Source organism: Sciurus carolinensis, chromosome 6 (assembly GCF_902686445.1).
Source record: "Sciurus carolinensis chromosome 6, mSciCar1.2, whole genome shotgun sequence".
Lineage (NCBI taxonomy): Eukaryota > Metazoa > Chordata > Mammalia > Rodentia > Sciuridae > Sciurus > Sciurus carolinensis.
Window position 1 is genome coordinate 132,632,557 of NC_062218.1, and position 25,860 is coordinate 132,658,416.

At 37.3% G+C, this 25,860-nt stretch overlaps 1 protein-coding gene across 1 annotated transcript; it reads right to left on the reverse strand.

The window, feature by feature from the left end:
* Positions 1-318: 318 nt before the first annotated feature.
* On the reverse strand, positions 319-24,790 carry LOC124986415 (butyrophilin-like protein 8). The gene is given in 7 exon segments (XM_047554787.1): positions 319-410; positions 1,098-1,301; positions 14,447-14,725; positions 19,585-19,771; positions 19,773-19,958; positions 24,076-24,125; positions 24,757-24,790. Coding segments are annotated over 7 exon segments (984 nt in total). The 3' UTR covers positions 319-366.
* Between the last annotated feature and the right edge of the window lie 1,070 nt (positions 24,791-25,860).

Genomic DNA, 25,860 nt, shown 5'->3' on the forward strand with positions numbered 1-25,860 from the left:
GATAAAGACTCCATGCACCATGCCAGGAGGTAGTATCAGGGTGGAGTTGAGGGAGATGCCCCATAGGGTTGGGTCCACATACTCTCTGAAAGTTCATGAAATCTGCAGGTCTTTATCCCATGCCACAAAATGTATCAACGGGAAACATTTTCAGATAATTTTAGGGGTTTCCAAACTCCAATGCTGTCTAAACCTCAGTATGTCTGAAGATCTATTCATTAGTTGACGGTCAGAGAGAGAGAAACAGCTGTTCTCCTTGCCCCGCCCATACTTCCTTACCAGTCTGGAACCAAGATAACGTACAGGTGACTCAAACTGTGGAACAAGAAAAGACCCAGGAGAAAGAAGAACTTGTGTATGGAAGGCTCAGAACATGACAATATACTCATTCAATTCTGCATGGATTTTCCCTGAAAGAAAAACATAATGTTCAGTGGTTGACCCAAGAAGAAGTAAGGCACAAACACACCCCTAGCTCCTTGTTTAGGTGGGATGAACTATGCAGTGAAGGACAAGAGCTCTCCTAGAACTCCTCTTTTGTGTCTCTACCTCCAAGTATCTGTCCTGAGAATCTACATCTGGGGTAAAATGAGAAGTCTTCTGGGAGAAGGAAGTGGGATTAAGGCATCCTTACAGGATAGTACCACCTCTAAGGAAGAGAAAATAGGTTCTTAAGGCGTTTAAACACTTACTGAGACTGAATATTCTTTTATCTTATTGTCAGTCTCTTCGATTTCCTCCTTTATGAAGTGTTTTCAACAAAACTGTAACTTTTTTACTGGAGTCATACTCTTGTGATTAGAAATTTACATAAACTCCATAGGTACTGAAAATCATTCATCCTCCCTTTTTTTTTTTTTTTTTTTTTTTTTTTTGGTGCTCCAACTAAAGTAGGAAGAGCCTGATAGGGGCTGGTATTTTCATGTGGAGCCACTCTGGGCAAGTCTGGAGAAAGATGAGGAATGTGGTCCCAGTGGCCCCGGGGGGTAATGAGTCCCTGAAGGCTGTGACTGGAAAAATAGGCTCAGGAACATTCCCAATTCTAGACCTACTGGAAGTTTATATTACATATAGACCCATACCTCTCTCTTACTTACTTTCAGATTTGGAGAAAAAAATCATTATCAGCTCTGTGATTCCAACACATAGTCCAAAGAAGAGTAATCCCAACAACAATAGAAGGCAGGCTCCAGGGTGAAGGCTAGAAAACGGTGTCTGAAAAACACCCTTGCACAGACCCTTTAGTGACAGCTGAACAGTAGAGACAATGTGATTCTCATAGAGGGAATCCTCCCATACCCCTAAATGAAAAATAAGATATTTTCTCTTATAATTTCCTCTACAGATTAAAAAAATTGCATTTTTGTGTCTTTTTGTTTGTTTTTGTTTTGTTTTTAATTTTTCTGTGTAAGTCTTGAGCCATCTGAAAATTTCCTGGTAAATAAAATGAGTTAGAGATTCAATGCCATTGTTTTCTAAGCAGATAACTGTGCCAGCATTATTTATTGAACAGACTTTTCCTTTACTCATTGCCACATATGATGTCACCTTTGTCTATCTCATTCTGTTATGCTGCAATTTGTTTCTATGTTCTTTTCTCTGATGTTGATCCATTTTTGTATCTCTGTCAATAATTTTGACTGGCATAATTATCACAACTGTGAGATATGTCTTGATATATACTAAACTAAGTTTCTCATCTTTTTTGCCTTACCAATTTTTGACCATTTGCTCTGCCCTATAATTTTGGAAATGACTTGTCAAGTTTTAAGAAACCTATGGCCTGTAATGCATTTCTATTCATAAGTGATGAATCATCTGAAAAAGAAATTAGGAAAACTACTCCATTCAAAATAGCCTAAAAAAATACTTGGGAATCAATCTAACAAAAGAGGTGAAAGTCCTCTAGAATGAAAACTACAGAACACTAAAGAAAGAAATTAAAGAAAACCTTAGAAGGTGGAAAGATCTCCCCTGTTCTTGGATAGGCAGAATTAATATTGTCAAAACAGTCACTACCAAAGACGCTATACAGATTCAATGTAATTACAATTAAAATTCCAATGACATACCTCATAGAAATAAAGAAAGCAATCATGAAATTCATCAGGAAGAATAAGAGACCCAGAATAGGTAAAGCAATCCTGAGCAGGAAGAGTGAAGCAGGAGGTATCACAGTACCAGACCTTATACTATACTACAGAGAAATAGTAACAAAAACAGCATGGTATTGGCACCAAAATAGACATGTAGTCCAATAGTACAGGATAGAAGACACAGAGACAAACCCACATAAATACAGTGATCTCACACTAGACAAAGGTGCCAAAAAACATACAATAAAGAAAAGATAGCCTCTTCAACAAATGGTGCTGGGAAAACTGGAAATCTATATGTAGAAAAATGAAATTAAACCCCTATCTCTCACCCTGCACAAAACCCAACTCAAAATGAATCAAGGACCTCGGAATTAAACCAGAGACCCTGCACCTAATAGAAGACAAAGTAGGCCTGAATCTCCATCATGTTGGCTTAGGACCAGACTTCTTTAAAAATACTCTGAGAGCACAAGAAATGAAAGAAGAATCAATAAATGGGATGGTTAACTAAAAAGCTTTTTCTCAGCACAGGAAACAATCAATAATGTGAAAAGAGAGCCTACAGAGTGGGAGAAAATTTTCCACACACACTTCAGATACAGCACTAATCTCCAGAATTTAAAGAACTTAAAAAATTTTACACCAAAAATGCAAAGAACCTAATCAATAAATGAGCTAAGGAACTGAGCAGACACTTCACAGAAGAAGATATATAGGCAATCAACAAATATATGAAAGTGTTCAAAATCTCTAGTAATTAGAGAAATGCAAATCAAAACCACCCTAAGATTTCATCTCACTCCAATTAGAATGGCTATTATCAAGGACACAAGCAATAATAGGTGTTGGTATGGATGGGGGGAAAAAGGCACAATGGTACATTGCTGGTGGATTTGCAAATTGGTGCAGCCACTCTGGAAAGCAGTATGGAGATTCCTCAGAAAGCTTGGAACAGACCCACCATTTGACCCAGCTACTCCACTCCTTGGTTTATACCCAAAGGACTTAAAATCAGTATACTGCAGTAACACAGTCACATCAATGTTTATAGCAGCTCAGTTCACAATAGCTATAGTTGGAACCAAACTAGATGCCCTTCAATAGATGAATGGATAAAGAAACTGTGTATATATATATACAAAGGAATATTAGCCATAAAGAGGAATAATATTATGGTATTTGCTGGTAAATGGATGAAGTTGGAGAATATCATGCTAAGTGAAATAAGCCAATCCCAAAAAACCAAAGGCTGAATGTTTTCTCTAATAAGTGGATGCTGATATATAATGGGGTGGAGGGGTGGAGGTAAGAGAAGAATGGAGGAACTTTGGATTGTGTAGAGGGAAATGAGGGGGGAGGGGCAGGAGAAGGAAAGATAGTGGAATGAGACAGACATTATTACCCTAGGTACACAAATGGTGTGAATCTACATCCTGTACAACCATAGAAATGAAAAGTTGTACCCAATTTGTGTACAATGAATCAAAATACAATCTATAAAAATAAAATTTAAAAAATAACAATAATAAAAATAAAACAAAAGACCCATCCCCTTACTTGCAAGGAATGAGAGAAACTAACTTTCTGATGAATGTACAACTTTAATAAGACATATGGATATGCTTCCTAAATTTGAAAAATAGAAAAGAAAATGTTTTTAAAAGTTTATTTTTAGTAAATGTCTTGAATTTTAAAAAGCAACTATGAACTGTCTCTTACATACTGTAATGATTTGAGTCCTGAGGAAGTTTCATCTATAGTAGTTTTAAGTATGCAATATCAATAGTTAGCATTAAAAATATCACCACTCTGTTTTGATCTTCTAAAACTGATTTGAATATTTTGCTCAGAATAATTTCACTCAAATTTGGAAGAGGTATATTGTGGTGTATGTGCAAACACACAATCTTTTTTTTTTTTTATTGTAAACAAATGGGATACATGTTGTTTCTCTGTTTTACATGGCGTTAAGGCATACCATTTGTGTAATCATAAATTTACATAGGGTAATGTTGTTTGATTCATTCTGTTATTTTTTTTCCCTTCCCCCCCACCCCTCCCACCCCTCTTTTCCCGCTATACAGTCCTTCCTTCCTCCATTCTTGCCCCCTTCCCTAACCCTAACTCTAACCCTAACACTAACCTCTCCCACCCCCCATTATGTGTCATCATCCACTTATTAGCGAGATCATTCGTCCTCTGGTTTTTTGAGATTGGCTTATCTCACTTAGTGATATTCTCCAGCAAACACACAATCTTTAAAAATAAAAAAAAAAGAAACCTCTGGCAGATTCTTTGAATGGAATTTTGTCAAACCTATACATTATTTCTGGGAGAACTGATATCTTAACAAATATTGCTCTTTCCATAAAGAAAGTACAGGGAGGTAAGAGTGAGATAGTGACTAAGATCTTCCTGCTTTTGTATCCCCATAGACAGAACAAGTTGAAAAACTATTCATGCTCAAAACTGTCTTCACAAGAGATAAAGAAGTCAGGTAAGAGAACATATGGTGCCTGCTTTTGGTGTAAAAAAGAAAAGGCAGAAAGAAAAAGAAGGCAGGAAGAAAAGAACTGCCAGTTACACTTTGCTCAACTCCAAGCAGCATGGAAAGATGAGAGAGAGAGAGATGTCTCTTCCTGGACACCCTGAGGGAGAGAGAACTAAGTCCAGGCCTTTAGTTTCAAGTCCAGTACCAGGTCTGCCATGGTGAAGCCTGGTGCCAGGCAGAACCCCACAGTCTCTAAGACCAAGCCAAGACCTATGGACTGAGTCAGTGGAACTGCATTAGCTAGGCTGCAGAGACTGCCTCCAGTACTCCTCTTCCAACCTAAGGCAATAGAGGGAGAAGAAAGACCACCCACTGAGAAGCACAGCTTGAAAAATAGCATAGAACTTTGTCTTAGAGTGTAATACCAGGCTTGATACAGTGAGATCCAGGAGTAGGTACAAACCAAAGGCCTTACACATAGGCCAGAGCTCACAGATGGAGACATGCATGCTAGTGAGACAGGCTCAAGCTTTGACTTGCATCATTGCCAGTCTTAGAGTGGTACTGGGGCGCCACTACACCACCTAGACTGTGCAAGATCCTGCAGCTGAGAGATTCAGGTACAATCAATTCAGCATCAGCATTGTTGACCAAGGGACTGTCTACATAACCCATCCCCCAACACCAGGCAGCACAGCTATTACTGGCTTACTAATAGCTCTAAATCTATCCTGGAAGCAGGTAGAGACCTGCACCTCTCTGGGATAAACTTGTATTTTGGTCTCCATTAATGCCAGCTGTGGTATGGGCCTCAGCATACCCCTGATATTGTGCAGGTCCTTACAACTGTTAGATTCAAATGACCCAGATTAGGGTCAGCCTAGGTGGCACCAGTCTACTAACCTAACCTTGGGCAGTGTAATGTAGAGCAAGACTCCACTTGATGGGGATAAAAGAAGGTAATGAACACAGGAACTATCCCTGAAATTTAGTTCTGGGTTGGTGAAATCTAACATTGAATAGATCCTAACAGCCCATCCCAAGGCCTGCCTGTGGATTAAGCTTCTTGTACAGCTCTGGTGCCAGTCATAGACACATGACCCTAGTCCATAGACTTCTATTCTGGCCAGCATTATCTGATTGTTGCAGCAACCTTGAATCTTAGGTCCACCTCAGCATTAGGCAGCCCATAGCAGTGTGGGCCTTGGTCATATCCCAGTTTTGATGGCCACAAGCTATGTAGAACCCTGCAGTTGCTAACCAGCCCCAAGGAAGGCTGGGTAGGATTAACTGCTCCTTCTGGGTATTTCCTAGGGTCATTCTAAATAATATACCAAATGTGGATCTGGAGCGAACCTGAGTTTGGATCACCTTCCAGTGCCTAGACAGTGACAACAGACAAATAGCAGACTCCTGGCAAATGTAGATTTGGGTATCATTCCAGTGCTGAAACGGTGGTAGAAGTGACTACAGGCTCAGACAAAATAACACTGCTTAGAGTTTCTGGAAAGATAGGCACAAATAAATCCAGATTACAAAAACTGGAATTCAGACTTAATCCTTCAATGACCAGAAAATGTCCCATACCAACAAGCATCAAGAGTTTTCAGGAAGGCATGACCTCACCTAACAAAGTAAGATGCCAAAAACTGACCAGATAGTAATCAGCACGGGAGACTACTCAGATGAGACTGAATCATCAGTAAAGTTTCCCATCAAAGAAAAATCCAGGACCAGATGGTTTCACTGCTGAGTCTACCAAGCACTTAAAAATGAATTAATACCTTTCCCTTTAAATTATTCCAGAAAATAGAAGAGGAATGAATTCTTCCAAATACATTCTGTGAGGCCAGCATTACCTTGATACCAAAACCAGATAAAGGCACACATCCAAAACAAATAGAACAAAAGCAAGCAAACAAACAAACAAACAAGAAAAAAAACTGCAGGCCAATATTCCTTGTTTGTTTTTATTTTTAAAAATTTGTTCTTTCTAGATATACATGACAGTAGAGTGTATTTTGACATATTATAGATACATAGAATAAGTATAACTTTTTTCTAATTAGGATCCCATTGTTGTGGTTGTACATGATATGGAGTTACTTTGGTCGTATACTCATATAAGGATAGGAAAGTTATGTCTGATTCATTCTACTGTCTTTCCTATTTCCAATCCCTTCCCCTTTTTCCCCTTTGTCTAATCCAATGAATTTCTAGTCTTCCCTCTCTTGTTGTGGTTTAGTATGCACATATCAGAGAGAATATTAAGCATTTTTTGTTTTTGTTTTTTTTTTTTTTGGACTGGCTTATTTTACTTAGTGTGATATTCTCCAGTTCCATCCACTTACCAGCAAATGCCATAATTTCATTCTCTTATGGCTGAGTAATAGTACATTGTGCACTACATTTCCCTTATCCATTCATCTGTTGAAGGGCACCTAGGTTGGTTCCATAGCTTGGCTATCATAAATTGAGCTGCTATAAAATTTGGTGTGGCTGTATCACTGTAGTATGCTCATTTTAAGTCCTTTGTGTATAAACCCAGGAATGGGATAACTGGGTGAAATGGTTGTTCAATTCCAAGTTTTCTGAGGAATCTCCATACTGCTTTCCATAGTAGTTGCACCAATTTGCAGTCCCACCAGCAATGTATGAGTGTACTTTTCCCCCATATCTTCAACCACATTTATTATTACTTGTTTTCTTGATAATTGCCATTCTGACTGGAGTGAGATGAAATCTCGGTGTAGTTTTAATTTGCATTTCTCTAATTGCTAAAGATGTTGAACATTTTTATATATTTGTTGGTATTTCATATTTCTTCTTCTGTGAAGTGCCGGTTCAGTTCCTTTGCCCATTTATTGAGTAGGTTATTTGTTGTTGTTGTTGTTGTTGTTATTTTTTTTTTTTTTTTGGTGTTAAGTTTTTTGAGTTCTTGTATATCCTAGAGATTAATGCTCTATCTGAGGTGCTGGTGGTAAAGATTTTCTCCCATTCTGTAGGCTCTCTGTTCACGTTCTTGATTGTTTCCTTAGTTGTGAAGAAGATTTTTAGTTTAATACCATCCCATTTATTGATTCTTGATTTTACTTCTTGCACTGTAGAAGTCTTATTGAGGAAATCCATTCCTGAGCCAACATGGTAGAGAATTGGGCCTACTTTTTCTTATAGTAGGGTCAGGGTCTCTAGTTGAATGCCTAGGTCTTTGATCTACTTTGAGTTGAGTTTTGTGCAGGGTGAGAAATAGGGGTTTAATTTCATTTTTCTACATATGGATTTCCAGTTTTCCCAGTACCATTTGTAATGAAGAGGCTATGTTTTCTCTAATGTATGTTTATGGTGCCTTTGTCTAGTATGAGATAACTGTGTTTATGTGGGTAAGTCTCTGTGTCTTCTATTCTGTTCCATTGGTCTTCATGTCTGTTTTTGTGCCAATAGCATGCTGTTTTTGTTACTATAGCTTTGTAGTATAATTTAAGGTCTGGCATTGTGATAAGTCAATATTCTTGATAAACACAAATACAAAAAAACCTCAGAAAAGCTAATAAACTGAATTCAACAGCACATTTTAAAATATTCACTATGGTCAAGTATAATTCATAAACAGTATTAAATCAATAAACATGATAGACTGTATCAACAGTACAAAAGAAGAAGGGATTGTATATGATGATTTTTAACAAACGTAGAAAGGCATTGAATTTTCATAAAATTCAATGTCCTTTCCTCTTTTCCTTCATGATAAAAGTGTGGAATAAATTAAGCAATAAGAAATGAACATCAACATAATAAAGATTATATATATAATAAGTCAACAACTAACATACTGAAGATCTGGAACAAGGCAAGGCACATTCAACTGGACCACTTTTATTCAGCATAGTACTGTAAGTTTAGAGTAACCACACAAGACAAAGAAAGAAAGAGCATCTTCATTGGAAAAGTGAAAGTCAACGTGTTGCTGTTTGCTGATCACAGGATATTATATGTAAATGCCAAGGGCTTCAAACACACACACACACACACACACACACACACACACACACACACATACCTGTTAGACCTAATAAAGGCATTCAACAAAGTATGAGGATAAAAAAGTCAGCATTCAAAAATCAGCAGCATTATCAGACACTATTTCCCTATGTACATATATGATTACATGACTAGTGTAACTACACCATGTACAACCAGAAGAATGAGAAGTTATACTCCATCTATGTATGATGTGTCAAAATGCATTCTTCTGTCATGTATAACTAATTAGTACCAATAAAAAATTTAAAGAGAATCAGTAATGTTGCTATATGCCAATAGCAAATAATCTGAAATAGAAATCAAGAAAACCATTCCAGTTACATAGCTTCACAAAAAATCCCAGGAATAAATTTAACCAAAGAAGTGAAAGATATTCATAATTAAAATTATAAAACACTGATTAAAGAAATTAAAGAGGACACAAAATGTAAATAAACTCCATGTTTATGGATTAGAAGATTTAATATTATTAATATATCCATATTACCCAAGGTGAGCCACAGATTCAATGCCATAACATTTCTCCATATCTTCCCTCTACCCAACCCTGCTAACCTCTGTTATCACCCTCAGTTTCTACGTATGTCTTTTTTAGATTCCATGTATAAATGAGACCATGATGCATATTTCTTTATGTATCTGGCTTATTTAATTTAGCATAATGTCCTCCAGATTCATCCTTGTTTTTACCAATTGTAGGACTTCTTTCTTTTCTAACGTTGAATGACATTCCAGTAAATATTATTATCACAAGTTCTTTTTTTATTTTTATTGTAAACAAATGGGGTACATCTTGTTTCTCTGTTTGTACATGAAGTAGAGGCATACCATTTGTGTAATCATTCATTTACATAGAGTAATGATGTTTGATTAATTCTGTTATTTTTTCCTTCCCCCTACCCCTCACACCCCTCTTTTCCCTCTATATAGTCCCTCCTTCCTCCATTCTTGCCTCCCTCCCATCCCCAATTATGTATCATCATCCACTTATCAGCCAGATTATTCATCCTTTGGTTTTTTGAGATTGGCTTATCTCACTTAGCATGATATTCTCCAATTTCATCCATTTGCCTGCAAATGCCATAATTTTATCATTCTTTATGGCTGAGTAATATTCCATTGTATATATATATACCACAGTTTCTTTATCCATTCATCAATTGAAGGGCATCTAGGTTGGTTCCACAATCTGGCTATTGTGAATTGAGCATCTATGAACATTGATGTGGCTGCATCTCTGAAGTGTGCTGATTTTAAGTCCTTTGGGTAGAGGCCGAGGAGAGGGATAGCTGGGTCAAATGGTGGTTCCATTCCAAGTTTTCTAAGGAATCTCCACATTGCTTTCCAGAGTGGCTGCACTAATTTGCAACCCCACCAGCAATGTATGAGTATACCTTTTCCCCCACATCCTCACCATCACATATAGTTGCTTGTATTCTTGATAATTGCCATTCTAATTGGGGTGAGATGGAATCTTAGGGTAGTTTTGATTTGCATTTCTCTTATTACTAGAGATGTTGAACATTTTTTCATATATCTGTTGATTGCTTGTAGATCTTCTTCTGTGAAGGGTCTGCTCATTTCCTTAGCCCATTTATTGATTGGGTTATTTGTATTCTTGGTGTAGAGTTTTTTGAGTTCTTTATATATTCTAGAAATTAGTGCTCTATCTGAAATATGAGTGGCAAAGATTTTCTCCCACTCTGTAGGCTCTCTCTTCACATTGCTGATAGTTTCCTTTGATGAGAGAAAGCTTTTTAGTTTGAATCTATCCCAGTTATTGATTCTTGATTTTATTTCTTTATCCATTCATCCATTAATGGGCTCAGGTTGTTTTGCTATTTTGGATATTGTGAACAATACTACAGTAAACATGGGATTGTAGATATCTGTAGAAGATACTGATCATTTCCTTTTAGTATATACCCAGCAGATAGATTGTTGGGTCATATGGAAGGTCTATTTTTTAATTTTTTGAGGCACCTCTATCCTGTTTTCCATAATAGCTACACTAATTTACAATCACACCAAGAGCATACAAGGTTCCTTTTTCTCTGTATCCTTCTAACACATTTTATCATTTGACTTTTATAATAGTCATCCTGACACTTGTGAGATGATATCTCATTGTGATATTGATTTGCATTTACCTGATGATTAGTGATGTTGAGCTCCATTTCATATATCTGTTAACAATTTTTATATCTTCTTTGGAAAAAATGTCTATTCAGGTCCTTTACCCATTTACTAATTGGGTTGATTTTTGCTATTGAGTTGTGTGAGTTTCTTGTATATTTTAGATATCTCTTATCAGATACATGGTTTTCAAAAAATTTTAAATCCATACAATGTCTCTTCATTTTGTAAACAGTTTCCTTTATGGTACAGCAGCTTTTTAGTTTGATGTAGCCGCTTTGTTTACTTTAACTACTGAAATTTTTGATAATATAAAGAAATTATTTCCAAGACCCATATTAAGGAGATCTATCCCTGTATTTTCTTCTACAAGTTTTGTGGTTTAGGTCTTATATTTAGAACTTTAATACTTTTGAGTTGACTTTTGGGTCAACTTAGTAAGTGTTCAATTTCATTCTTTGGCATGTGGGTATGAAGTTTCCTCAACACTTTTCATTAATTCATTTTAAAAGATTTCCCTATCAAACAAACACTTTTTAGATTAATCTTTAATTGGTACATTAAAATTATGCATAACGGTGGGATATATTGTAACATGTTAATACATGCACATAACATAATTGGGTAAAAATCATCCCCCAGTACATTCCCTTTCCCCTCTCTCCTTCCTCCCTCAGTCCCCTTCCTTTACTCTATTGGTCTCCTTTTCAATTTTAGAAGATACCCTTTCTCCCTTTTTACTCTCTAGAGCCAAAATATAAGAGAAAATGTATGACTGCAGACTTTCTGGATCTGGTTTATTTTGCTTAACAAGTTCCATTGATTTTTCTGCAAATGATCTAATTTCATCCTTCTTTAAGGCTGAAAAATTCCAAAGTGTGTGTGTGTGTGTGTGTGTGTGTGTGTGTGTGATTATATATATAGATAGATAGATAGATATACACATATATATATACACACACACACACATATATATATATATATATATTCACATCCTTATTCATTAATCTGTTGGTTGACACCTAATCTACTTCCATAATTTGGTTATTGTGAATTGCACTGCCATAAACATAGATAAGTATGTTTCACTTTATTTCTTTAGGATAATACCTAAGAGTGGTATAGCTGGATGATATGTTGGTTCCATTCCTAGTGTTTTGATAGGAACTTCAACACTCATTTCCAAAGTGTTTACAATAATTCACAGTCCCATCAACAGGTATAAGTGTTACTCCCCACACCTCACACACCAGCATTATTACTTGTATTCTTCACCAGCATTATTACTTGTATTCTTGACAACTACCATTTTAACTGGAGTGAGATAAAATCTCAATGTAGTTTTAATTTGCATGTACATGATTGGTAAGGATGTTGAATATTTTTAAAATATATTTGTTGGTCATTTGTATTTCTTCTTTTGAGAAATGTCTATTTAGATATTTTGCCCATTGATAGGGTAATTGGGGGGTTTTTTGGTGTGAAGTTTTTGTGGGTTCTTTATATATTCTGGATAATAATCCTCTGTCAGAAGAGTAACTGAAAAAGGTTTTCTATGATTCTATGGACTCTTTCTTCATACTTGTTTCCTTTGCTGTACAAAAGCTTTTAAATTTGATTTTGTCCCCTTTATTAATTCCTGGTATTATTTCCTAAATTTTAGGAGTTCCAGTAAGGAAGTCATTGCTGGAACCAACCCTGTTTTCTTCTAGCAGTTGAAAAGTTCCTGGTCTGATTCTTAGGTTTTTGATCCATTCTGAGTTGACTTTTGAGCAGAGTGAGCAATAGGAATCTAGTTTGAATGTCCTGTCCATGGATTTCCCAGCATGATTTGTTTAAAAGGCTTTCTTTTCTCCAAAATATTTTTGGCACCTTTGTCTAGAGTCACATGACTGTATCTGTGTGAGTTTGTCTCTATGTTTTCTATTTCACTAGATTAAGATCTCCTATATTCTTGGATAGGCAGAATTAATAATGTCCAAATGGCCATACTATCAAAAGTATTATACAGATTTAATGAAATTCCAATTAAAATTCCAATATCTTTTCTCGTAGGAATAGAGAAAGCAATCATGAAATTCATTTGGAAAATTAAGATACCCAGAATAGGCAAAGTAGTCCTGAGAAAGAAATGTGAAGCAGGAGGCATCACAATACCAGACCTTAAACAATACTACAGAGCTATAGTAACAAAAACAGTATGTGGTATTGGCACCAAAATAGACATGTAGTCCAATGGTATAGAATAGAACACACAGAGACAAACCCACATACATACAGTTATTTCATACTAGACAAGTGACAAAAACATACATTGGAGAAAAGATAGTCTATTCAACAAATGGTGCTGAGAAAACAGGAAATTCATGCAAAAATATGAAATTAAACCCCTAACTCTCACCTTACACAAAACTCAATTCAAAGCAGATCAAGGACCTAAGAATTAGACCAGAAACCCTGTGCCTAATACAAGAAAAAATAGGTCCAAATTTTCATCATGTTGGCTTAAGAACTAAGTTCCTTAACAAGACTCCTAAAGTGCAAGAAAATAAAAACAAGAATCAATAAATGGAATGGATTCAAACTGAAAAGTTTCTTCTCGGCAAAGGAAACAATCAGTAACAAGAAGAGAGAGCCTACAGAATGGGAAAAAATCTTTACCACATGCACCTCAGATAGAGCACTAATCTCCAGGATATATAAAGAACTCAAAAAACTTAACACCAAAAACCAAATAACCCAGACAATAAATGGTAAGGAACTGAGCAGACACTTCACAGAAGATATACAAATGATCAACAAATATATGAAAAAATGTTCAATATCTTTAGCAATTAGAGAAACGCAAATCAAAACTACTCCAAGATTTCATCTTACTCTAGTCAGAATGGCAATTATCAAGAAATAATAGCAACAATAAGTGTTGGCCAGGATTTGGGGGGAAGTTTCACTCATACATTGCTGATGGGACTGCAAATTGGTGCAACCACTCTGGAAAGTATTATAGAAATTCCTTAGAAAATTCTGCTATCCCACTCCTCCATGTATACCCAAATGTCTTAAAATCAGCATAGTGTAGTAATGCAGTCACATCAATGTTTATAGCAGCTCAATTCACAATAGCTAAACTGTGGAACCAACCTACATACCCTTCAATAGATGAATGGATAAAGAAACTGTGGTTTACATACACAATGGAATATTACTCAGCCTTAAAGAAGAATAAAATTATGGTATTTGCAGGTAAATAGATGGTGTTGGAATATCATGCTAAGCAAAATAAGCCAATTCCCAAAAAATAAAGGCCAAATGTTTTCTCTGATATGTGGATGCTGATCCATAAAGGGGGGACAAGAGAAGAATGGAGGAACATTAGATTGGGCAGAAGGGAATGAGGGGAGGAAGGGTGTATGGGGATGGGAAAGATGGTGGAATGAGATGGACATTATTACCCTATATGTACACATGATTGCATGACTGGTGTGACTCTCCATCATGTATAACCAGAGAAATGAAAAGTTGTGTTCCATTTGTGTACAATGAGTTTAAATGCATTCTGTTGTCATGTATAACTAATTGGAACAAATTTAAAAACTGGGTAATACTAAGAAACAATGCTGACAAAGAGGTTCCTGGTCTATCTCTGGGTTGCTCAAGTGCACAATCCTCTCTCACCTACCTCTTATCCATATTCTGGATTCCACTTCTTGACTTTGTTCAGTAAGCTGGATGGAACATGATATTCTCCCAGCATTTTCCTGAAATGTAAAGGAAGTCTCCACATCAAACAAACCATACTTGTCCTCAGCAACCTTATAATCTGAGGGCAAATCATATCCTTCTGGATCTTTCCATTTCAATTTTGGCTGAGGGAACCATCCTGAGAACTGGCAGAGTAGTTGGATGCCTCCATTAACATATCCCAGGATAGAAATATGAGGAGCTGAACCCAGAGCTGTGGAGAAAAGAGAGAAAAAAATAAAAGGGACAATTATAACCAAATGTCACAGTTGTTATGAGTCAGTTTCATGAAGCACATTATTAAACACTACATGCCCCCATCTGTCTCTACCTTAAACATACACAAACACATGCACTTATGGTACACTGTAAACCCTTCTGTTTTGGAGAGGGGAAAGCATGACAGAGACAATATGAAAAGTAGACATGTGGCAGTGCATTAAAGACTTGAGAATTTCATGTACAGACTGTTTTGTACAAGAGAGGATGATGATGAGAGACAGACAAAACATGGGACCCTGAATTTGTTATTGTAAGTAGTATGGATCATTGCCTCATAGCCTCAGTAATAACTTTAGTTTTGTAAGCTGTTAACTGACTTCAATGGGGAGAAAAATCATAACCCTACCTGTATTTTAGAGAGACCCCACCCCCAAGGCAGCAGACTAGGACAAGTTCCACGGGGACCCCTCAGTAGGAAAGTGGCCAGCAAGGCAGCCACTGAAGACACTAAGCTGAAAGAAAAGAAAGGTGGGGAAGAGGAAGTATATGAAGAGGAAAAGCAGATACAGGAGTTTTTTGGGAGGTTGACTCACAGCACTAATTGAAGACCAAGGAAAAGTTTAGCCTAATCCAGCCTTTTGACTTAAGAGACTAAGGAGAGCACCCCTTATAGAGGTGACCTAAATTTGACCAATCAACATTGCTAATATCTCCATTCAAAACAGAACTTACCTTATATGTACTGTTTTCTGTCATTCCTGAGCCAGATCAATGAACAAAATCATAAAAGTTTGTTGCATCATGAATGATGGTATGCCAAAAAATGGGGTTTGGATAAGATAACATGGATTTATCACTCCCTGTTCCTTCCTTAAGTAAAGTTTAAAACCCTGGAAATCACACAAGAAGTAAACCTATGAGAGCTGAAAAGTAGAAAGAGGAAGAAGGACTAGACAGGAACCCCAGAACTACAGGGAAAATCCAGTAGCTGAGACATTTATGACTTTCGTCCACAATAAAAGTAGATTGGCAGTTGGTCTTACTTTCTCCCCAGATTGTTGACATCACAAGGTTGGACAATAAAAGATGGCATAAGTTCCACTAACAAGAGGTCAAGGGATGAGCTCTTTGAACCTGGAGGCCAGAGATTCTCTTCCCTCACCTAGAGTTATCAGGGATCTTGGCCTGAAGTATCTTCTAACACAGGCAGTTATGGGAGGGAATTTCTAAAGTCTCCAAATTCACCAAATAATCTGAACAGACCAAAATATCACAGTAAAAACTCTGAAAATTAAATTGTCCTTTCAGCCACAACCATTAAAGATAAACCTGAATGCTAACCCTAAAGAGAGAACTGCCTACAAAATAGAAATCCTTTAAATAGGATCCAGACTTTTTTAACATAATGGTTAAAATGTTCAGTTTTCAATATAGTTACCTATCATACCAAAATCCAAAATCAACTTGAATAAAATAAGACGATCGGTGAATGCAAAGACCAAGATGAATCAGATGTTGCAATTGTCTGACAAAGACTCTAAAAAAGATATCCATAAACAATAATAGATTTCTAGGGTCCCTCATCTATGTTCAGAACACCCAGGATTTACTGATAAACAGGTTCTGAAAATCTACAGGGAGAATCGAGGACACATAATAAGTGAAAGTATCAGTGCCTGAATATTAGCCCAGCCTGGGGCTCATGGGATAAAGAAACTCATGAAATAGTCCCTTGCATAAAAGAAGAGATAATAGTCTCCAAAGATGGATATATATACAATCTTCTGTACCATGGAGCCTGTAGTGGGTGTGATCTTGCAAATTTCTGACACGCCTTCAAGGCATCTTTTCTTTCATCTCTGCAAAAAGTACTTAGCATGTCTTTAGGGGCTGTAATCTTTTTGAAAAGTATGACTTCCTTGTTTCCAGCTTTACATGTACTTTTCTGGCCAAACTGTAAATTTTAAAAATCCTTTAACTCTGTTTTCTGTCCTTCATTCTCACAGTAAACCTGGCTAAAATCTTCCATCAGTATTCATGCCATGGACTGAATGCTGTGCTGCCTAAAAATTTCCTCCACTAGATTAATTAGTCCATCATTTTAAAATTCAGCCTCACATAGTCTCAGCACATGGGTGAAATTAAGTTATTTGCCAAAATATAACACCAGTAGCCTCTAGTCCAATCCCAATAGAGTCCTCATTTCTCTCTGGAACCTCATAAGCACAGTAAACAGTTTGGTCTTCTGAACTCCCACCAGAATTGTCCATTAAGCTTCATGTACAATATTCTAAAGCTTTTGCATCTCCAAACTTCAAAATTCCTTCAAACAAACTCCAAAGGCTTCTGAACTACATGGTCAGATAAATCATAGTAATGCCCCTTCTTCTTGGTACTAATTTCTGTTTTAAGTAACTTTTCATCACTGTGACCAAAATACCCAACAAGGACAACTTAGAGGAGAAAAAGTTTATTTGAAGCTTATGTTTTCAGAGGCCTCAGTTCACAGATGGTTTCAGACTCCATAGCTCTGGGCCCAAAGTGAGGCAGCACATCATGGGGGAAGGACTTGTAGTGGAAATGGCTCCTCTCATGGCAGCAAGGAAGTAGAGAGAGGGAAAGAGGGGAAGGAGGGAGAGAGAGAGAGAGAGAGAAAGAAAAGAAGAAGGAGGAGGAGGAGGAAGGGGAAGGGCAAGGGGAAGAAGAAGAAGAGGAAGGGGAAGAGGAGGAAGAAGAGGAAGAAGGGAGGGGAAGGAGGAGGGGAAAGGATAGAGGGGAGGGGAGGAGGAAAGAGAGATAGAGGAAGGGGCCACAGAGAAAATATACCCCTCCAGAGCATACCTCACTTCATGCCTCAGCTCCAGCAATGCTCTACCTGCCTACATATACCACTTGATCAGTCCAAACTAGGATGGATTGATTTAATTTATAGTTGTCACAATCCAATCATTTCACCTCTGGATATTCCTGCATTGAAAGGAACTTTTGGGGGTTAACTAATATTCAAACCATAACAGAAGGATAGGTGTGTAACTCAGGACTGGAGCACTTGCCTAGCCTGCACAAGCCTCTGGGTTCAATCCCTAGCACAGCAAAAAAAAAAAAAAAAGACAAAAGATAATAAGTATAGGTGAGGTTGTTGTGAATAAATCTTTACACTATTGATGGGAATGTAAATTAGTAGATCCTTATGAAAAACAGTAGAGAGGCTCTTCAAAACATTAAAAAGAACTACCACATGAGCCATCAATTTGACTATTGGGCGTATGTCCACAGTATGTGTAATCAGCATGTCTGACAAACATCTGAACTCCCATGTTTACTGCAGCAATTTTCACTATAACTGAGATGTGGAATCAACCAGGGGTCTAGGAGTCTCTAAATTAATGAATAAAGGAAAGTGTTAGACACACACACACACACACACACACACACACAAATAATTCTTTAAAGGGGGAATGAAATATTGTCATTTATGACAATATAAATGAACATGGAGTATATTAAGTGAAATAAGCGAGGCCCAGAAAGACAAACCCCACATAATCCCACTCAGGTTGAATCTAAAAATGTTGATCTCATAGAAATATAGGAAAGAGTTAATAGAGGCTGGGATGTTTAGGGTTAGAGGAGATGTTGATCAAAGTCTGTACATGAATATAGTTAATAGGAGAAGTAAATTCAAGTTCTATTGTACATTAAGGTTATTATAATTAATTATAATTTATAATGTTCTTGAAAAATTCAAGTATCGTGGATGTTAAGTGCTCCTGTCTCATAAATGAGAAGTATGTATATAGTTCAATATACTTCAGAACATCATGTTATACATAAAAAAATGCAATGTTATCTGTCTATTCAAACATCTTAAGAGTGTGCTTGCCTTCCTTCCTTCCTTCCTTTTTTACTGCTGGGGATCTAATCCAGGGCCTCACGAATGCTAGGCAAGTGCTTTCCCACTGAGCTACACCCTGAGCCTGGTGTGCATTATTAATATTCTCACTTTCAAGATGTAAAAGCCATGTTTTACAAAGCCTATGTAAGTTATCAAGAGGCATTGGAGATACATTACAAATACAGAAAAAATGTAATATATATATAAGTATATATGTATTATCATACATAAGATGTTAGTAAGATTTGGCAAAACTGGATCACTCATACATTACTGGTAGGAAATAATTTGGCAACATCTTTAAAAAATAACTGAATACATATAACCAAGCAATCATATTCCTGGATATTTATTCCAGAGAAGTGAAAATTTATATCCACACAAAAGTCTATACACCAACTCACAGAAGCTTTATTCGTAATAACCCCAAACTGGAAACAATCCAAATGATTTTCAGTAGGTGAAGGGTTAAATTTTGGCATGTCTGTATTTTGGAATCTATTCAGTAATAAAGAAACAAAAAATCCATAAGTCAATTTGATAGTCATGATGGTGAATGAAAATATTCAGTCTCAAAAGATTACATATGTACAATTAAGTTTACATAACATTCTTGAAATGACAAAATTATAGAGATAGAAAATGTATTAGTTGTTGCCACAGTTTGGGACAATAAGGAAGGGGAGAAAGGTGAGTGTAACTATAAAAGACAGCAGAGGAAGTATTTGTGGTGAGGGAATAATTCTATATCTTGATGTGGAGGTTGTTAACTGAATCTGCAAGTGATAAAATGACATGTAATTGTGCACACACTATCACACAAGGTGATAGCATAGTATGTTATCTTCTAACTAAATGAACTAAGATTTAAAATCACCTCATTTAACAAACTGTTAAAATCCAGGATGGTTCTACTGGATAATTAAGTTAAGAGTTTTCTGAAAGAAGTAACTGATCTGACACCTGCAGCTCCCAGGTGGCCTCCTGATCATATGTTTGGGAGCTGAACCAGCATCCATCCAGACCAGCATCCAAGAGAGTGATGTTGTTCAGCCTCAGGGACACATGTCCATCTGCTATGAAGTCCTTCACCAACATAGTTCTCCCTGGATAGACTGGCATCTACATATGTTTCTGCTCTTCTCCTTTCCCTGTAAAGATGGACCATAGTAGAAAACTGATCCTTGAAGAACCTCACTTCCATGACCTCTGCATTGATAAATGCAGGAGAGAGGAAGCAGGATAAAACTGTGTCCTTCCCCACCAAGGCCTGGACAGGCTTGTCTGGACCCACCACTTGCCATTGTCCCATGGGAGGAAACACAAGAGATACCTTAGGAAAATTCATGTCAGTATACCCAACTCAGGGCAGAAGTGGATTGGTAATGTATGCGGGTGGAAGGTTCATTATGATCTCCTTCCTAAGCTCAGGTCTTACATCTATGTATCACCCGCATTTGAGAAAATACTTCCTTCCACATCAGTTATTTCACTAGGTCTTCAAACATCACGAGAATGTGCATTATTTCAAAGTTTCTTTTTGGTGCTTTTGATTTTTGTGGTGTGGGGCATCTAACATGTAGGGTCTCACACATGCTAGGCAAGGGCTCTACCACTAAGCTATATACCCAGCCCTAGTGTGCATTATTATTCCCCCTTTCAAGATGTAAAAACTATGTTTTAGAAAGCCTATGTAACTTATCAAGAGTCATGAGAGGCGATTCTAAATGCACACCTTCTCAGTAGAGGAGATTTCTATACTCACACTCTCCCCTCTGACCACCTGCTTCACTAAATACTCATCGTAGCTACCTTCCTTCCTTTATCCCTCCCTCCCTTCTTCCTTTTTTTGTGTACTGGGGATTGAGTTCATGGATGCTTTACCACTGAGCTACATCTTCAATCTTTTTAAATTTTTTTTGAGACAGGGTTTTCCTAAGTTTCTGAGGCTGACCTCAAGCTTGGGATCCTCCTGCCTCATTCTCCCATGTAGCATAGGTACGTGCCAATGCACCTGACCACAGCCCCTTGCCTATCTTCATTTCTTAAAACCCTCTTCAGCATCTATGTTCACAATCTCTTGGGGGAACTTCTTGACTAATTCCCATGTATTCATTCATGACATACACATATTAATGTTTGTGACACATACAATATATTTTAGAAACAAAATAGGTCTCACATTTAATTCCCATATAACTGGAATTTTAAAAATTTTAGCACCAATAATTTTGTATTTTTAAACATATAAAAGGTGAACATAGATAGTTGGTATCTCTAGACACTGAGTATCTAGAGACTTGTCTTGACTCCAGCCTCCAGCTTCCTCTGAGAATTTTATCAGTTACTCAACATCAGAAGCACCAGGTTTTGTGTAACTGGAAGGACAAGTAAGATTGTATTTCTTCCCAGATGTCAGTTTTTTGGGTTCTTTATATATTCTAAATATTAATGCCCTATATGAGAAGCAGGTAGAAAATATCTTCTCCCATTTATAGACTCTCCCTTCATTCTCTTAATTTATTCCTTTGCTATGAAGAAGATTTTTAATTTGGTGTTGTCCCTCTTAGACTTTTGGTTTTATTTCTTACACTTTAGGAGTCTTGGAAATGAAGTCTGTTCCCATACCAACATGTTAGAATATTGGGTCCATATTTTTCTCTGCCAATTTCTGAGTTTCTGATCAAATTCCTATATCTTTGATTCACTTCAATTTGACTCTTTTGTGCAGGATGAGAGAAAGGGTTCAGGTTTCATTCTTCTACATAAGGATATCCAGTTTTCCCAGAATGACTTGTTTAAAAAGGTATCCTTCTCCAGTGTATGTTTTTGGCATCTTTGTCTGGTGTCAGATACCTGTATTTATGTTGGTTTGTCTCTGTATATTCTATTCTACTCCATTAGTCATCATGTCTATTTTGATAATACCATGCTGTTTTTGTTACTATGACTCTGTACTATAGTTTGAGGTTCAGTATTATGATAACGCTGACCTGGCTCTAACATAACTTTTATATTTACTGGGGGAAAAAACTTCATATGATTTGCTTTATTGAATTATTTTCTTTGTTGCAGTGATCTGGACCCAAACCCACAACATCTCTGAGGCATGCCTGTAAAGAGAAGATCATCAGCAAACACTCTACCATCAAAAAGATAAAAGTATGATTCACATTCACTGTCTCTTTAATTTTGCTTATGACAAGTGAGGTGGGTCACTGTTCCTGACTAGCTGATAAAGAGCTAGAGTGTGACTTAGCAAACTTATCACGTTTGATGGAGTTGTCACTAACTAAATTCAATGTCAGCCTTATTCTGTCCCCACTCAGGGTGGCCATGACCCATGACTCCCACATGGTAGACCAATCTCCCCTCATCTAGAAGCCATCACTGCTGTCTGCTGGGAGGCTCTGGAATCCAGACAGAACCCGTAGTAGCCTAAAGGGGAGTGTGAGGTGTGGTTCCCTCTGAGGATTGCTCTTGGAGAGGAAGAGTGTGGTCACCTGTACAGAAGGCTCTTGGTCTGTGTTTTGGGGGGTGGGGATCCTTTGAAAAGAGGCTTCTCTCTCTGACCTCTGAGACACTGGATTGATGACTATGGGAGTCACATTTTTATTCTTCTTGTGCTGAAGCATGATAGATAGCCTCAATAAACCTTTGGACTGACTTGTCAAGGTATAAATGAAGGACTGATTATTTACATTGATAAAGGAGATGATTCTACCTTCATAATCTAGGAAGATACCCACTCTTATACAGGGGAAGATCATATTATATGGGGATTGAATATGAAGAACACATTATCTTCCTCCTTTGTAAAGACCCAGTATCCAGTATCCCCTTTTGGCTGATATAGGTAAATGTGTTTCCCACCTAGGCACATTATCCTGACACACTACCAAGAACCAATTTTCATTGTCTCCCACATCTACTTCCCGGTAATGTTTCCCTGAATGGAAACCCTAAGAAGCTACCACACACTTCCTCTTAAATCTCTTTTCTGTGTAGTTCACATTTTGAAGATCTTCCTTATATGTTATGGTATTCAGATCAGAAATGTAGAGCTATGGATGAGCTGTGTCTGGGTCAAGAGTCACCTCCACTGTGATATGGGTGAGCAAAAAAATATGAGTTAGTGGGAAGGGGACTCCGACTGGGCTAGAACTCACCTTCTCTCACTGCAGATTGGTTCAGAGTAGGTTCAGGTGAGGACCCAGAACCAGAATCCCCATTGACCATTGACCATCCAGCAATTCCCTCCTCTCCACTGCAGTCCCAATATCACCTCAATCCTACTCTTGTCCTTCTCAATAAGCCTCTTATTTAACTTTGTGAAACCTCAAATGAATACACTATTCAGATATCCCCTCACCATTTCCTGGCCCTAACTCAATTCTTTCCCCTGCTTCCCAGAATCCTGTCCATTCACTAATGATCTCAATTCTCAATTCTTTTCTTTGCCTGAAACCTTCAAACTGTATGTCCCAATTTCTGTCCTTTCCCCTCCTACACCTCTGTTTGAAGTATGTCTGGGGGAAGCTGCACTTTGGGGTGGATTTCAGCATCACAGATTATTCATCAGCAGGTTGAATGGGCTGCATATCTGACACCTTCTACACCCACCTGAAACTGAACAAGCTCCCTCTAGCATTGTTACCTGTATATTTCTGGTACTCTCTCAATTCTGAAAACAAGAAGACGAAATATACACGTCAGTGATTACATGGAGAACAAGAGGCAATAAAAGGAGGAGCAACCAAGGGTGATCAACCTTTATGGGTATCGTGGAACCATCTGAAATCCAATGAAAGCTATGGGACCTTACTACAAAATGTTCTTCTGTATTTGTACACAATTTTAAGTTCCCCATCACAAATTTGGTTTTGTGAGTCCTGATGAACCTCAGGTTATGTGAATTTATAAGTTAGGGACTTGGAAGGGGAAGGCGAATGGAGAATGGGGAATGTTGGATGGGGTGGTGCTTTTCTCACCTGCCTGTAATTGCTTCCTTCCCATTCTGGAAAGAATAAAGAGGAAAACACAAAATTACAAAACAGGAATGAAGGGAGAGTGTGAGTGAAAGACTCTGCATTTGATAATATTCTTAGCTGTTTGCCTGAAGTTTCTATAGCATAAAAATCAGTGTATTCAGTGGTCAATGAAAGCTTATATAAAGGCTCAAAGCATCAGGTCAGAGGAAATTGGGGATTCTTAACCATTCAGAGTTTGCATATCCTCAGAGAGTTCATGAAATCTACAATTTCTTTCTTTAATAATGTACCAACAGGCAAAATTTTCTTCAAAAAATTGGGCATTTCCAGACCCTGATGTACAGCCTACCTCCCTATATATCTGAGAGACAAATTTGTTAATAGATGGAGCATGTGTCCTTCACATACTTTCTTTCCAGACGAGAGCAAAGACAAAGCAGACAGCTCAAACTAGGGAACCAAGAGAGACAGGAGAACAGTGTATGGAAGACTCAGAGTATGACAGGACACTACCCAATTCAGTCAATATTTTCCCTGAAACAGAAACAGCATTTAGTGACCAATTCAAGATTGTGCAAGGAGACAACCTTGTCTCCTTGCTTAAGTTGGAAGATCTGTGAGCTGAAGTTCAAGGTTCACCTAGAACTCTCCCATTGAGCCTCTACGCACCATCCTTGCCCTGAGTGTCTCTATCTGGAATATATCAAGACAGCTGGAAGAGTGACGTGGGATTATGGCAGACAGCAGTATCACCCCTAAAGACAAAAAAAATGATTCTTGTGACTTAAATTCTTATTGAGATTGAATATTCTTTTATCGCATCAATCTCTTTATTTCCTTGCTTAGGAAGTGTTTTCAACCTTAGAGTCTTTCTGATGGTTTTAGAAATTTGTATGAGCTTTATAGTAATGAAAATCATTCATCCCTTTATTTTTTGTCCTTACTAAAAGAGGGGCCTGTCAGTGGCTGGCATTTTCCCAGGGAGCCATCATCAGCCAACCTGGAGGAGAATGAGGAATGTGGTCCCAGTGATCCAGGTGATGGGTTCCTGAAGCCTGTAGATGGAAGAATAGACTCAAGGCACACAGAAGTATCCCTGGAACCATGAATAAGCTAAAGGCCCATGATTTTATATCTCACTTAGATGCTGGTATTTGGGAAAAGATATCCTCATTGCAATAATCCCAACACTTAAAATCAAGCTGATTCATCCCAATAAAATGGAAGCCAGGTGCTAAGGTGAAGGCTGGAAAAATGTCTCTGAAAAAGAGTTGCATAGGCTCTTTAATAACTTCTGAACAATGAATGCAATTATACTCATATTAATGAATTGTGTCATACCCTAAGATTAAAAAGTAAAAATGCAACAAAAAGTTTTGAAGATAAACAAAGGGTATTTTTCTATAATTACTTCCATAGTTCTAAAATATTGCATTTCTGTATAAGTCTTGATCTATCATATTGTATATAACCTGTAATTAAGGGTTAATTTTCTTCTAAATGAATAAGACTGTGACAGCATCATTTATTGAAAACACATTTCTTTACATAATCATTTCACACAATTTCAATTCTATCTACATCAAGCTCCTATTGAGGCTGGGATTCATTTCAAAGCTCTATGTTATGTGCTATTGAACCACTTCTCTATCTGTTCCAATAATTCAGATTGCCTTAATCATCAACAGCTGTGGAGTAGATCCAGGTATAAACTAATTTTGGTCATACCCCACTGTGTCTAGCAATTCTTAGCCATGTGCTCTACTATTTAAATTGTAGCACTATTCACAATAGCCAAGAAATTAAATTAATGTAAATGATAAAAAGATAAAGAAAATGTGATATATATATATAATATATTATATACACATACACATGATGGAATACTATTCAATCATGAAAATAATGAAATATTGGTATTTGCAAGCATTTCAAAGGAAGTGGAAAACATTATACTGAGTGAAATGTCTGGTATGAAAAGAATAGTGCTTCAAGATCTCACTTGCGTGTAGAATGTCAAAAAGTTGGTCTCCTACATTGAGCTTTGTGCAATTTGATAAATCAGGTATCTCTAACAATTTTATGGACTGGCTTTCTCCAGAAGAGGTGTCTTGGGGTATTAGTTATTTATGTAATACTGACTTGGATTCCTGCTGTGCACTATGGTGTAGTCTCCCTATAGATTCTTTGGTTGTGAATAATGATTTCAGGTGCAGTGCATACTGTAGCAGAGCCACAGAGACC